This window comes from Ylistrum balloti, unplaced genomic scaffold, assembly GCF_031769215.1.
Source record: "Ylistrum balloti isolate Yb309-2 unplaced genomic scaffold, AGI_CSIRO_Ybal_v1 Utg371286, whole genome shotgun sequence".
Lineage (NCBI taxonomy): Eukaryota > Metazoa > Mollusca > Bivalvia > Pectinida > Pectinidae > Ylistrum > Ylistrum balloti.
The window spans coordinates 67,161-83,797 of record NW_026782690.1 but is presented as its reverse complement, the minus strand read 5'-3'; the positions used below and the strand labels follow the sequence as shown (position 1 = coordinate 83,797).

Genomic DNA, 16,637 nt, shown 5'->3' with positions numbered 1-16,637 from the left:
TTTAAATTATACAAAATAATATATGTCACATATTTCTAACAATCTGTTTAACGCGATTATCACTCCATGTTTTGTAAACATACCATTCTTCGCAGGTATCTTTGTATATTTTTGTAGTGTTCTGTATCATTGGTGTTCCATCGTCATCAAAACACGGACAATTTTTGAATTCTATACACTGACCATTGTGTTCAGTAGTCCCTTCTTTGCATACGCAAGTCATGCCACAATATTCACTCTCCTCGCATTGATTGCTTCTGTATGCTTTGCATGTGCTGTTACAAGCGTTATCACAGAATGGTTTCAATTCTTTTCCATCCACACAATCTGTCAATGTATATCACATGACACATAATATCATGATATCGATTAACGACAATACCTAACTCATTCAAAGTATTCTTTCATGAAATATATATATTATATATGTTTGCAAAAATGATATACACAGGCATACTTGTGTATTCAGTAAACTATTCAGGTGATGGAATTTGATATTGATTATATATATATATCGATAAATGCAAACTTACCGCAGTTGGTATTGTTTAAGCTGCATGTTTTTTCCTCTTTACATCTTTCATCGGGATATTCACATCGTGTTCGAGTCTGCGTGCCCATTGTACAATTACCAGCGTTGCAAATACTCCAAGGGCTCCAGGCCGGTTCCGTCGCTGATACAACGAAAGATACAATTCAAGACTTAACATATACCTTCGATTTTTTTTAAAACATTTCTTTGCGGCATTACCCTTATATTGTAACAGTTCGTTTCAAGATCGCTAAATTGTTTGACTATTTTTTCTTTCACATTCATTTTGACAGATACCACTTACTTGTAGATACACATGGTGTGTTGTAACACTCTTCAGTTTGTGGTACCTCCTCGTCACAGGTTTCGTCATACTGTCCAGGAATCAGTTGTCTTGTTCTATTGCGAATTCCAGTGTCACACTCTTTGTCACACTGTGACCATTCTGTCCAGGAATAGTACGAACACGCTGCAATCAAAGGTTGAAATAGGAAATATCAGTTTCAGTGGATCAGTCTGATATAATAAGGGTGTAAAACGTATAGTAATAAGTATAATGACCATATCACATTACTTTAATCAGATTTTCACTTCTTTGGTCACGTTATTTCTTCTGCATGGCTATTATCACAATGAAGTCTGTTTTCGGTATTGATATGAATGGTTTTATTTTAGCATATTATAATGTAATGCTAATAGTCTAAATTAGATTTATATGGGAAAATATCAACAAAACCGATAATTTGATGCCAAGACCGACCGCAACATTTCCGAGTAGACTGCCTGATTTCAATTAAACCGGTCCAATATATACATTATATATATATATATATATATAATTGAATGTTGTATGAATAGATTCCGTTGTAGGAAATTATACGATTACTCATTTCGTATAATTAACATTTTAACATGATGGGAAATGGAAAACTTAAGTAAATTGTTCATTTTTTAATATTGTGTATTCTGTCCCGAATGGGGTTATGCAATTGTATTAAACATGACCGTAGTCAAACACAGGGGAACTGTACTTAATCACATAGAATGTATTATGACATGATTTGATCGTACTTACAACATGGCTCAGTTTTAGGGGAGCATTCCCATTGATCAACTGCACATGTGCTAAAATAAACAGTAAATAAGTAGTATGCAATGCTGTATCTGTTATTTTTCCATTAATATTTCGATAATGGGATGTGAATGAAGCTGTCAATAATATCGGAATGAAAGCCTTTTTCACATACTGTGACCATACTGATTAGCATACTAGTAACATTTTCTTACAAAAAGCAACATGTAAATATCATCATGTCATCATAATCATAATCAAACCTCAGACTCAATAAAACTGCGGTAGAATATAAACAAAAGAAATATTAATACTAAGACTCCAGTAAAAAGTACAATTAGAATATTACCGGGTTTTCCGCAAGAGTAAGCATCTGTTGCTCAAATGAGAGCAAAGAGTACAACTATGTAACCTGAAGACACACTTACGGACAGCAAACACGCCAAACTTCATATCGCACAAATAAAGATAAAAAAAACCATGACGACCCTAAAACTTCCCATAATCTTCAAGTAAATACATCGAACTAATTTCAAGACGAGAATGACATTATCAGCAAATAAGCTTTAATATTTATAACACACCATAATCTTACCTGCTTATTTAATATCAAATATGAGAAAAAAAAAAACATTTTGCTCTCGTAAGCACTAACCGAAAACCAACGCAGTCGGACGGGTGAGCCTAATTTTTTCTCTGGTCTAGTAGGGGAATTCTTATATCAATTTGACCGGTTGAAATGCAAGTGGGTCATTCTTATCGCCAACAAACCTCCTGACATATTTTATCGCTTATCTTGATATACATGTAATTCAAATATAACACTCATGTGTGCTAGTAAACTGATATATATAGAAATTACGAAATTCATCTAATTACGGGGCTAGTGAACATCCCTGTCTAGATTTTGGCTTTTCTCTAAGTATTTAAATTCCTTGACGAAAACTTAAAGGACGAAATAGCTATATGATACAGTTTAAATCATTGTTTGGCTCTACTGTATCTAACGTTCATATTAGAATGTGTTATTCACTTGTGTATCTTTTGTACAGTCTTAGAAATACGTTGTTTTATAATTGCGTTTGAAATAGGACGACGTTGCTATTTGTTTAGTTCATCAGTACAATTCATAGCAAATAACAGCAAACATATGTAATAAAGAAAACAATAATAATAACAATGTAAATATATCAGTTAATTACCAGTTAAGGCAGTAGAAATGAACAACTTCTCCTTCCATAATGGTATCACCTACAGACACAGTTTCTTGAACACCATCCTTTATAATGTATCCAAATTTAGCATCGTTATCCGAAACAAAGTTCTGATATCCTAGGTGAGCTTGCAATGACAATCCGTCTAATCGACAATACTTCAGACCTAAGAAAAGAAAGCATCTAAGCGTTATGTATTACTAACAAATTAATAAAAGTTAATGAATTATATTATTTGTAAACGGTATTAAGTGACACAGGAGGGACGCGTTTAAATTTGTCACTGATGCTTAAAGGATACTTTTTGAATCATATTGTTTAATTTGTTCAACTGCATTAACATAATTCGCGAAGACATACAACCATTTGCTCGTAAGCTTGTATCGGACGTTTTTTTTGAAATGTTAGCTATTATTTAGAATATTGTATGTATAGAGCTAAGTCTAGGGTATTAATCAAATACTGCATAGGCTAATGTACACCCGCTGTTATCATTTGGAACATTATCAGTCCGCTGTATTTAACAATACTGAAATGAACGTATTAAAGGAAACTCTCTGTGGCATGTGTTTAAACGGCCTGTAACAAAAGGTATTTTATAGATATCATTGTATATCGCACGTTTTGATGGCTATTAGTCAATTCGAATAGCGACACTGTGTTTAAAGACGTCAATACAAGCAACACATCTATTCATAAATGGTGATTTTTATGATATTTTGCAGATTTCTGTGGTCTGGATTAAAGATATTAAACGATTCATGATTCATCTGGACAGATTTTTTTTAATGTATTAAACTCATCTGCACAAATCTATTAGCTTATGATTAGAAAGTACAAAACAGTCCATAGGATACAATAATATGAAGATAACTTTCTTTTATCTTTCTTACCTTCAGTTGTAGTTGCGACTGTAGTTGTTGAGGCTATTAAACATAAAAGTAGACACAAATCAGATCACAGAAAATTGCACTTTGAGTAAGACATGAATACAACAAAAATATACACAAACGATACATTGAATAAAATGAGTGAATCATATGATGTTTATGTGTTGTATGTTATATATTTGCTTATGATAGGTGATTTATACTTTGTTATGTTTGAGGTTCGTTGATATATCAAGAAATGCTGTGCGCGGGTTGAGACATTCATGAGCACGGATAAGTTTAACACCGATTAGTTCCGGATAACGCTCTCAAAGCAACAAACTTAAGCGTGGCAAATCGCGACATTTTACCGATTATGATACTTCCGCGCTACAAATAATCGAATATAAAACATAGATGATATTACTCCCGTTGTAAATAAAGGTAAACAAAAGAACTTTTGACTATAAACAAGTATCGCATAATCATCATTCCACCAATCAACTAAAACAAAATAAAATATTCAATTGTAGATGCCGACAATCATAAATAACAATTTTAAAGATAGAAAATAGCATTATCAACATAGAACTGCAACATTTGAACAAAACGAAAGATTACAGACGAGTTCAGTTCTCAAATAAACGTAAAACAATCATAAAGCACATACACAACATAAGACATACAAGCAAAAAACAAAACTAGAACAGAACAAATCTACATCAGCTCTTTTAAACATGCAACAACATTTTTACAAGACATCAGTACATTTAATAAAATACGAGACATTATCACAAGAAGGCAGCAGTTAAAATGGCTCTTGACGACGTCTAGCTACTTCATATATCACAATTATATATAGCAACGAAAATTAAATTTACAGTCCTTAAAACAAAAAGATTCATTTGTATATTGATATAATTACAGAAACAATATATGGTAACATGGGAGTCTTTTCCTTAACATTAAATTGCTAGAATGGTGAAATATGACAAAGAAAAGCAGCTTATACTGAACGACGACATTACAAAATTGATAAGTATTCACATACACAAAATCATCCACAAACAAAAATCAACGATTGAAATAATACAAAAATAGGTCAAGTGATAGTAAAATAATATTACGTAAATCTAGGAAAGTACAAGAAATAAAACAAACCAAACGAAACTGTATATCAAACATTAAGTTCAGAATAACAAAACGAAAGTTAGATAAAGAGCGTTTCGTGAGGCGAATCGTCAGTGATAAAACAAAGTGCAATATTAGAGAATATGTACAATTCAGGAACACAGTAAAAACAGTTAAAAATTACAGTAAGCCATAATGTACAGAATCGTATACCAGTGCTGGTCATTATTGTTGGTGTTAGTGTCGTTATTACTGATGATGTTAACATGGAAGTTTTTGTAGTCAAAGACACAGTAGTTGACACTGTTCCGGTAGTAGATGTTCCCGCTGTTGTAGTCAATAAAGATGTAGACGGGGTGGCTGTGGTCGTTGGTTGTGTTATCGTTCCTGGAACAAGATGAGACATTAAAACATCAATTGTTGTTATAGTTATATTACTTATGGTCTTGTTTTGATAACCAGTTTTCTTAGATTTTTAATCGGATACTGCTAGATAGCCTATTACAATAATTATCACAATACTACACCAGTTCTGGCCACTTCGGTTTTGACCGGCACCGTAGTACATGTTGCTTTGTTTTCTTTGCGCAAATCAAATTCTAAAATTGTTTTTGATGACATAAACATTATGAATACTTTGCTTTGTGGTGCGTTTAGAAATGTTGATTCTCTCTGCGGTCAACTTGGCAAATTCATTGTCTTAAACACAGGTGAACTATCATTTACTTTCAATCATATTTCAATGATGAACGAATCTACTGTTATCGTAATTACTGATTTATACGAAATATAATTACGCATGCTAATACCTCGAGTTTTTGTCTTTCTATGCAAAAACTGAAATATGATTTTCGTCTGCAACATTTGAAACAAAACAAACAGATTGTAGCTCGAATTCTGAATCATGCATGTCGGGGAAAAATAAAACGCCATACAGCCCGAAAAAAGCATATACAGCGATGAAAGAAATCTTTGTAGAACATGTAGTATTACAGGAGGCACACAATACTTATGGCCCCAAATTCCTTAGGTAAGACGTAACCGTTACCAACACCCTCGAAAAGTGACAAGCTTCAGAATATGTACACTTGACGGGTCTTTTGCAATTTCTTTGCATTCAAATTATCCAACTGATTGAATTTTGGGTTTAGTCCACTAGTGATACCTACCACTAGTTGACTTGAAGCCATGAGGAGGCTTTGCCAAAGGATGTTTTTATTCATTGAGAAGGTGTCACGAACCAGACATTTTGTGCATTTCAAGTTCTTTAGAAAATATTGAAACATTGACAATTATGAAATTCAATTAGTTTAAAGGTTATTATTTCTCCTTTGTAAAACGTATGTTTGACCCCTATCGACTTTTATTAGTTGACTCCTATATATCTCGACTTAGCCGAAGAACAGTACGCATTTTGTTTTGTTTTTTGTTTTTTTTTTTTGGGGGGGGAGGGGAGGGGGGTTATTAATATTGTAATGGAATGCTTTTATTTGATTATCAAATGTCATTTTCCAATGATATCCTATTGAGTGTTGAGTTTCTCGTGCATTTTAAAGCTAATTACATGGTCCCTGCAAATTTTATAACATCTGAATATTGTGTATGACAATCGCGTTCTTTAATGACAAATTGTACCTTTATCTAACACGAAAACTTGAACAAATTCAACGTCATATGTGATAAAGGAGTTATTTGCCTAGTATATTTATTTTCGAAGAAAACTAGAATTAGAACTTTATAAAAAAATCTTTATTGTGAAATTTAAACAGTGTTTAGCAAAGAAGTCAGGAAAAAAACATTACATGAAAGGAGCATTTTTGCTGAATATGGTTAATTATGATGTTATCATAGGTATTTGTCTAGTCTACTTACTTTTACCTTTGTAAATACTGTAAATAACCTACAGCAATTTAGTCAACACTACACAATATAGGCGTTTGTAAAAGCCAGTAAATGCGAAGTTTCAAAACGGTCATGCGGAAAACACACTCTTGGCATCAATTTAATATTGAGGTTTCATACTTTTTTCTCTTTATCATTACCATTTAGGAGATTTACAATATTTCTTTTTCCAAGCATAATTCTAAACGATGTGTTACTTGGCATACATCATTCGTCATTGTTTAACTTTCCCGTTCAATTTTCCATCCCTTTATATCAGTCAATCATTGTTACAAAATAACCTAAAATTTCGCACATTTGTGAACAAGTTAGTGTATCGTGTTAGTGTTTTTTTAACGACAGAATTTAAGCTAATGTTAATATATATTCCTTCACATTGCACAAAATGTCAATACGTTCATATCCATGTAAAAAAGCCAACGTGCCATGAATTCCCAGTGTATGCTATAATGTTTATACAAATTGCAAATAATGCATCATGCTATCTTTTTATTATGCCGATCACATTTTGGATGAAGATGGGCCTCAGGAATTGGTTAACGTTAAAACCTTTGTTTCTTTAGCTACCAAACACCGTGTCAATTTTAATGACATAGAAGTAAGCATGCTCCGTCCTTTCCTTTATATATCCTTAATAACATTATTCTATTAATTAATATATATTAACATTCAATTTTTCAGTGTGCGGAAGAGACATTCAAGAATGCATTAACATAATAGAGTCATTCAACATTTTAAATGTTTGAATAACTGTTTACTGATGAAGGTTTCATATCTATAAAATGTCAGTGAAATATAGGCAGTAGATGTATTAAGTTGAAGAAGTTTGTGCGTTTTTTCGACACGGGATAACTACGTATCTGAATAGAGGAACTCGTAGAAAGTGTACATGTAAAAAGAATTTAAACATCAATTTAAATTAATGACCAACATAGATTAGGCTATAAGATAAAAAAAAATCTGTATACGTATCTTTCTAGGTATCAAACAAGGCTACTGACGGTCTTGTATTTTCGCTATTTTGTCTTATCTTATGCTTCGCAAGGCACGTTACAATGTTATTATTAACTACATGTATGTTAATTAAATGGTATTTCCTTTGAATCATCTAACAGCTAGTAAATATGTTCTTTCAGCTACATACAGATAAATTCTGATTTAATACAAGTGAAAGAAAGTGGGTTATGTTCAAAGTCTACAAATGTGTAGTAATTGGTGGACTGGTGGATAGAGTGCCTGTTTTAAAAGTAAATATTCTTTTCAATTAATGCCCAACATAGATGAGACTGAAAAAAAACATCTATATGCATATATTTTTAGAAATAATTACGTCTTTTCGCTTTTTGCCTTTTTTGCATCTTATTTAATGCTTAGCGAGTAAATAAGTTCTTTCATCTATATGTATATATGGTTCATATCATAGAATTTCCTATGAATAATTTTACTGCTATGTGAATCTCTTTTTTTTTGTAAATGAATCAACTGAAAGTACCAGTGGTAAATGTGGTTACGGCCGGTGTTGTCGTTGTAGGCGCTGAACGTCTTGTTGATGATGTAGTGACAGTTGTTTCCCCTGTCACTGGTGTTGTTATCTGTGTACCAATGGTTGTGGTTACCTCTGTAGATGATAAAACAGTATCAACTTTAGGTATCGCGCAGCTTAGTCAATAAATATATAGACTACAATTTGGAATGGTGTGAAAAATAACAATTTCCTTAAATATCTCAGTTTCCCTTGGGGAAATATGTTTACGTTCTATTAATTAGCCACTGAGGTTCGTATTAAGTGGAGTTAATTGTCTTTACATATTTCAAATATTCGTAATAATGTTCATCTGATTCTTAAATAATTCATCAAAAAATGAAACAACGATTTGTTTTAAATCTCAATTATAACAAATGCTATATGCGATAATAGATCAACTAATTCTTACGAAATTCCGCGTTGTTTTCCGTTTCCAAAAATAGTCAATGCATGAGCTAATCACGAGATGTGGGAATTACCAGTATATCGGTAAAAATCGATAATATCCTTAACTAACCATGTAATGGTGGTAATATGTTGAAAGTGACGTATTACTTTGCTTTAATCATGATAATGCTTATAACATTTGCTGATACTTTGATATTAGATATGAAGCTAGTTGTCAGATTGTGGTCGGTGAGCATAACGGATAGCCGGTATTCTCAAAGCACGACCTTAATGCAATTATTTTGCTCTTACCTTGTTTTTCCATGCAACCAACTATTTTCGTTATTTGGAATATAGGCTCACTTCCATCAGTAGCAGGTGATATCAAGAATACCAATTCGTTCATATTTGTAATTTTGCCGTCAAAGTGAATGTCATTTGATGTGTTATCGGATGAAAACGTCGAAGTCTGGATAAAAAAAAAGGAGTAGAACATGACTTATAAACTAACTAAAACATCAAGATACGATATAATGATTCTTAATAAGATGATTTCACATTGAAAGTATAGTTTGTATTTAATGTACGTGATAAGTTATCATAACAGGAATGCAAAATTTTAATTAATTTTCAAAATTGTTACTTTCGTAGTCGCTGATTAAACAGGTGGACGTAAAACTATGAAATTAAACTATAGTCTAACAGATTGATTAAATGCATAAAACATTTATAATCCATCTAAAGAAACTCAGGAATCGTCGCATGTATTTATCGCGATAACGATTTTATACTTCTACTCCTGCACAAAAAAGAACATTACGGTATGAGTCTTTGGATTAGAAATGGTTATATTATGATGGTGTAACGGATCTGATCCAATTTTTCAAATACTTACCATGAGTGGTTTATCCTGATACATCACAGTATAGTTAAGTTCAGCAAAAGTCACAGATAAGGTATATAAGGTTGCGCTCTGGAAGTGTAGTGTCAGTTCCACTTGGTTGTCAGAGTTTCGTGCAGCTCCTGCTAGGTTACCGGAAGCCAATGGTGACGAATATTCTCCGTCGCTATCGGTAAGCAACACATATTCCTTGGCATTTATGCTTGTTACGATCGTTAATATACATGCTGAAAGTAAAATACAATACACTCTCATGGTCACACTCAGTCATTACATCAGGAAATTATCGATAAAATAAACGAAATGTGCTGTAACCTACTCTTAGAAATAAAGGCTGTCTAATATGAAATATGCCTATTTTTACCTTAAAAAACAAAATATGGAAAGGAGGGATCGATCAAAGTACCTTTTTTAAAATATCATGATTTTTAAAGAAATATATTGGATCTCTTCATATCCACTATAATTCAATTTATTTTGAGAAAGATCAACTAACATATTTAAAGGCTTTCTCTTTAACATGAACCAACATGGATCTTCCCAATATGACAGAAACAGAGTATGGCTGATTTTGTTATTATTTTTAGTTGGTTTAAGAAATGTTACGTACATTCTAGTTTGAATGCTGATGATATTATTGATATTAAAATATAAATAAGATCAAATGATTACATCTCGATGATGATTGTGAAATAATAATTTATATCTATGCTACAAAGATCACCCATTGACGTGTCATGCTAAATGCTTAGCAAGTAGGAAGGTAATATATATAGCTATATTCGTATCAGCAGAAGAAATATTCTGACCTGTTGATTCAAAACATGCCTCTATCTTCAGTTTTGAAATTTTCATTTTCTCTTGTTTGTCGTCGCCCTTTTTCAACGAAATAACGATTTCGTGACCTTTTGTGCCGTTAAAATTCACCGTAACCGTTCCTGTCGGTTGATCTGGACGCACCTTTAAATTGAAAAAGGAAATAATCGGAATGAGCAATAGACGTCAACCACTTAGATACATACATATCTATTAACTTTTTTGTAAGGAACCTAATTTGAAAATGACAAATTGCTAGACTATCTATTAAATTCTGAAAACGAAATCTGTTTAATATGACAACATTTAGAAATTCGGTCACAAACTTTCTGGGTCTCAAAAACTTGTTTTTTAATCGTTTGTCAGAGTCATGGGTTAAGCAGTATGAGCTCATTTTATCATGCACGAATGCACGTACATGCATTGCCTGTTTTGTTTGATAGCACTTCATGTGAGACAGCGTATTTTTCACAAAAGCTAATTCCTCAACACTCGCGCTGTCATTTAAGCAGTCAGTTTCTTTTAAACTATGGTGCGGGCATAACAGTTTGGTTTCCCTTGTTACAATATATTTTTTGTTTATCCACCAGGAATTTCCGACATCTCCCCATAAAGATCTTTACAACCTATGTTGATTCAAAATATCGAAACAAAAATATAGCCAAAAAATATTTCAATGTAAATGAAAAGTGTTTACTGTTGTTAAGCTTTTTCTATGAAATGTGTCTCGGATCATTTTAACCTAATCTGATGACGATCATCAGACAGTTGGTCTCCAAGTAAAATCTAAATAAAATTGAAAATTCACTCTGCGACGCTGATTGTGGTCTCGAGACCAGGTACTTCTCTAGTATTCATCTAGGTGCACACACACCAGCGACACCTCTTATTTGTTTTATCAGGATCGGCGGAAAATGCCAACTCTCCACTGACCCAAATGCTTCTCTTTATAATCCAACAGTACTCTCTCTGACTAATGGTGCAATAAAATCACCTGTCACGTTTATGCTATCGGTTTCCCTCCATCTAATGCCTGACACTATACATTTCCCTTCGGAGCATGATGGGCCCACTCATAAATGAATTTTGAATGACTAAAAGAGGCGCGGAATAGCTGTCAATGAAGTCACTTTATGTCATGAAAGGTCTTATGTGTGGTGATTTCTTAGACAAATACACTTCATCAAATACAATTTATACATTTTTTTGTGTGTTATTTTTTGTTCTTAATACATATCTTAGATATCATGTGCGACCATCCAGGTTTTCAATCGGTTTTACTCATTTACCAGTATGAAACTAAGAAATAAAAGAATAAAGGAAAAACTCTTTTCAAAGCTGAAAAAAAATGTATACACACTACGTTAAATTACCTTTCATCTACCTTATATATAAAGTTGAGTTATCAGTTGGTAATTTTCAAGTACTACAATGGTCAATTAATGATGGTCTTGTATATGTGAGGTTACCGTATATATTATACCTTTGACTCCCCTACAGTATTTCCGGTGTTAGTCCGTAATTCAACTATTACTTCATCAGTGTTATAGGTAACGAAGAAAACTTTAAACACAGGGTTATCAGCGGCTTCTGTATCTTTTAGTGCTGCCATAACAGTCTCCGTGTTATCATCAAGTTCTAATTCACTTATCAATGCATCTCCACCGTATTTCATTGTTTTGTTCAAAACTGTGATTTCGATATTCTGACTATTTTGCTCCATTTCGATAGTAGTATGAGCACATGCTGAAAAAGAATAATTATTGCGATGGTATTACATGAACTTAAGGTGAACATACAGATATATCAATAATGACACAATTCATATGTAGAGAAGACTCAATATCGCACTTAAAACAATGTGATTACCAACAACTGTTCGGAGTACATCTTGATTAGTTTAGATGATCTGAGCACACGTGGACATTGCACAAGGTTTATTTGTGGAGACATTCGCTATTGAATTAAAGTTCAAAGACGTCTGCTCCTCAAGATCCGCAATTTTGTTAACAATGCGGAAATATCAATTCATTATTCCCTACTTTAAAAATTCCAACAACCTAACGGCTCCTTTTCCTATTTATAGCAAGCTAATATCGGAATTTTCATATGTTACCCGATTATTGTACTTTGTAGCAAATAGCTGATAAAGTAACGGTACCGTAGCTGTATAGTTTTTAACAAGAAACTCGGAAGGTCGGGTGACGCAGTAGTGACGCACTCGCGTTTCACCTAGCCGTCAGGGGGTCGATTCCCGGAATGAATGTGAAAAGGTAAGGGATCACCTGCCCGACCACGTGGGATTTCCCCGGGTGCTCCGGTTTTCTCCCACATTAAGATCCTTCGCGCACTTCTATTTGTGCCATCAAGAGTGATTAATTTAAGTTGGTGAAACTTGCTTCGCAGTTGTTGTAAAATGAATAAAGCTCACTATCATTAAAGAAACAAGGAACTACAACAACCTCTCGATTCATGCTGGAGGGTTCAAAACTCAGTCGGGACATTGTACTTTTTTATTATAAAACTGGTGTACACCAAATGTTTTACCAAAATATATTGCTGATTCACCAAGACTATTGTATCTTTTGTCACAGAATCCCAGTATTGGGGAACAGTGGCATTTTGGATACGTTAACATATATTTGGCAATCGACGGTTTTCTTGTAATCGAATGAATATCTATATAGTAATCCGACTATTTCTGTTAATGACCGTAGCGACTGTACAACAACTGAACAGACATTCAAGAATACGAAGAGCTAATTAATATTTTCAGCGTTTTAATAATAATTTATTGATGAGGAAAGATAATTTCTGATCCACATAAGTGAAATAAAGTGGGTTTTTTTTAAAACCAAGTGCTACTTACGTGTAGTAATTGCTGGACTGGTGGATAGAGTGCCTGTTTTAAAAGTAAACATTCTTTTCAACTAATGCCCAACATAGATGAGACTGAAAAAAAACATCTATATGCATATATTTTTAGAAATAATTACGTCTTTTCGCTTTTTGCCTTTTTCTGCATCTTATTTAATGCTTAGCGAGTTAATAAGTTCTTTCATCTATATGTATATATGGTTCATATCATAGAATTTCCTATGAATAATTTTACTGCTATGTGTATCTCTTTTTTTGTAAATGAATCAGCTGAAAGTACCAGTGGTAAATGTGGTTACGGCCGGTGTTGTCGTTGTAGGCGCTGAACGTCTTGTTGATGATGTAGTGACAGTTGTTTCCCCTGTCACTGGTGTTGTTATCTGTGTACCAATGGTTGTGGTTACCTCTGTAGATGATAAAACAGTATCAACTTTAGGTATCGCGCAGCTTAGTCAATAAATATATAGACTACAATTTGGAATGGTGTGAAAAATAACAATTTCCTTTAAATATCTCAGTTTCCCTTGGGGAAATATGTTTACGTTCTATTAATTAGCCACTGAGGTTCGTATTAAGTGGAGTTAATTGTCTTTACATATTTCAAATATTCGTAATAATGTTCATCTGATTCTTAAATAATTCATCAAAAAATGAAACAACGATTTGTTTTAAATCTCAATTATAACAAATGCTATATGCGATAATAGATCAAGTAATTCTTACGAAATTCCGCGTTGTTTTCCGTTTCCAAAAATAGTCAATGCATGAGCTAATCACGAGATGTGGGAATTACCAGTATATCGGTAAAAATCGATAATATCCTTAACTAACCATGTAATGGTGGTAATATGTTGAAAGTGACGTATTACTTTGCTTTAATCATGATAATGCTTATAACATTTGCTGATACTTTGATATTAGATATGAAGCTAGTTGTCAGATTGTGGTCGGTGAGCATAACGGATAGCCGGTATTCTCAAAGCACGACCTTAATGCAATTATTTTGCTCTTACCTTGTTTTTCCATGCAACCAACTATTTTAGTTATTTGGAATATAGGCTCACTTCCATCAGTAGCAGGTGATATCAAGAATACCAATTCGTTCATATTTGTAATTTTGCCGTCAAAGTGAATGTCATTTGATGTGTTATCGGATGAAAACGTCGAAGTCTGGATAAAAAAAAGGAGTAGAACATGACTTATAAACTAACTAAAACATCAAGATACGATATAATGATTCTTAATAAGATGATTTCACATTGAAAGTATAGTTTGTATTTAATGTACGTGATAAGTTATCATAACAGGAATGCAAAATTTTAATTAATTTTCAAAATTGTTACTTTCGTAGTCGCTGATTAAACAGGTGGACGTAAAACTATGAAATTAAACTATAGTCTAACAGATTGATTAAATGCATAAAACATTTATAATCCATCTAAAGAAACTCAGGAATCGTCGCATGTATTTATCGCGATAACGATTTTATACTTCTACTCCTGCACAAAAAAGAACATTACGGTATGAGTCTTTGGATTAGAAATGGTTATATTATGATGGTGTAACGGATCTGATCCAATTTTTCAAATACTTACCATGAGTGGTTTATCCTGATACATCACAGTATAGTTAAGTTCAGCAAAAGTCACAGATAAGGTATATAAGGTTGCGCTCTGGAAGTGTAGTGTCAGTTCCACTTGGTTGTCAGAGTTTCGTGCAGCTCCTGCTAGGTTACCGGAAGCCAATGGTGACGAATATTCTCCGTCGCTATCGGTAAGCAACACATATTCCTTGGCATTTATGCTTGTTACGATCGTTAATATACATGCTGAAAGTAAAATACAATACACTCTCATGGTCACACTCAGTCATTACATCAGGAAATTATCGATAAAATAAACGAAATGTGCTGTAACCTACTCTTAGAAATAAAGGCTGTCTAATATGAAATATGCCTATTTTTACCTTAAAAAAACAAAATATGGAAAGGAGGGATCGATCAAAGTACCTTTTTTAAAATATCATGATTTTTAAAGAAATATATTGGATCTCTTCATATCCACTATAATTCAATTTATTTTGAGAAAGATCAACTAACATATTTAAAGGCTTTCTCTTTAACATGAACCAACATGGATCTTCCCAATATGACAGAAACAGAGTATGGCTGATTTTGTTATTATTTTTAGTTGGTTTAAGAAATGTTACGTACATTCTAGTTTGAATGCTGATGATATTATTGATATTAAAATATAAATAAGATCAAATGATTACATCTCGATGATGATTGTGAAATAATAATTTATATCTATGCTACAAAGATCACCCATTGACGTGTCATGCTAAATGCTTAGCAAGTAGGAAGGTAATATATATAGCTATATTCGTATCAGCAGAAGAAATATTCTGACCTGTTGATTCAAAACATGCCTCTATCTTCAGTTTTGAAATTTTCATTTTCTCTTGTTTGTCGTCGCCCTTTTTCAACGAAATAACGATTTCGTGACCTTTTGTGCCGTTAAAATTCACCGTAACCGTTCCTGTCGGTTGATCTGGACGCACCTTTAAATTGAAAAAGGAAATAATCGGAATGAGCAATAGACGTCAACCACTTAGATACATACATATCTATTAACTTTTTTGTAAGGAACCTAATTTGAAAATGACAAATTGCTAGACTATCTATTAAATTCTGAAAACGAAATCTGTTTAATATGACAACATTTAGAAATTCGGTCACAAACTTTCTGGGTCTCAAAAACTTGTTTTTTAATCGTTTGTCAGAGTCATGGGTTAAGCAGTATGAGCTCATTTTATCATGCACGAATGCACGTACATGCATTGCCTGTTTTGTTTGATAGCACTTCATGTGAGACAGCGTATTTTTCACAAAAGCTAATTCCTCAACACTCGCGCTGTCATTTAAGCAGTCAGTTTCTTTTAAACTATGGTGCGGGCATAACAGTTTGGTTTCCCTTGTTACAATATATTTTTTGTTTATCCACCAGGAATTTCCGACATCTCCCCATAAAGATCTTTACAACCTATGTTGATTCAAAATATCGAAACAAAAATATAGCCAAAAAATATTTCAATGTAAATGAAAAGTGTTTACTGTTGTTAAGCTTTTTCTATGAAATGTGTCTCGGATCATTTTAACCTAATCTGATGACGATCATCAGACAGTTGGTCTCCAAGTAAAATCTAAATAAAATTGAAAATTCACTCTGCGACGCTGATTGTGGTCTCGAGACCAGGTACTTCTCTAGTATTCATCTAGGTGCACACACACCAGCGACACCTCTTATTTGTTTTATCAGGATCGGCGGAAAATAGCTCTTCACCAACTCTCCACTGACCCAAATGCTTCTCTTTATAATCCAACAGTACTCTCTCTGACTAATGGTGCAA

The 16,637-nt window shown here is 33.1% G+C and overlaps 1 protein-coding gene across 1 annotated transcript in view; it reads right to left on the bottom strand.

Annotated features, from left to right (window-relative positions):
* LOC132561819 (mucin-2-like) overlaps positions 1–16,637 on the bottom strand; it is a 40,285-nt gene that overhangs the window by 5,529 nt on the left and 18,119 nt on the right. Inside the window, exons 22-38 of the mRNA XM_060226519.1 lie at positions 15,638–15,788; positions 14,822–15,054; positions 14,240–14,396; positions 13,507–13,632; positions 13,219–13,251; positions 11,833–12,095; positions 10,343–10,493; positions 9,528–9,760; positions 8,945–9,101; positions 8,213–8,338; positions 5,032–5,205; positions 3,712–3,744; positions 2,807–2,984; positions 1,608–1,657; positions 837–1,001; positions 534–674; positions 84–327 (exon numbers count right to left, since the gene is read on the bottom strand). Of these exons, the coding sequence (XP_060082502.1) occupies positions 84–327; positions 534–674; positions 837–1,001; positions 1,608–1,657; positions 2,807–2,984; positions 3,712–3,744; positions 5,032–5,205; positions 8,213–8,338; positions 8,945–9,101; positions 9,528–9,760; positions 10,343–10,493; positions 11,833–12,095; positions 13,219–13,251; positions 13,507–13,632; positions 14,240–14,396; positions 14,822–15,054; positions 15,638–15,788 (2,615 nt within the window). The remainder of the gene's footprint in view (positions 1–83; positions 328–533; positions 675–836; positions 1,002–1,607; positions 1,658–2,806; positions 2,985–3,711; positions 3,745–5,031; positions 5,206–8,212; positions 8,339–8,944; positions 9,102–9,527; positions 9,761–10,342; positions 10,494–11,832; positions 12,096–13,218; positions 13,252–13,506; positions 13,633–14,239; positions 14,397–14,821; positions 15,055–15,637; positions 15,789–16,637) is intronic.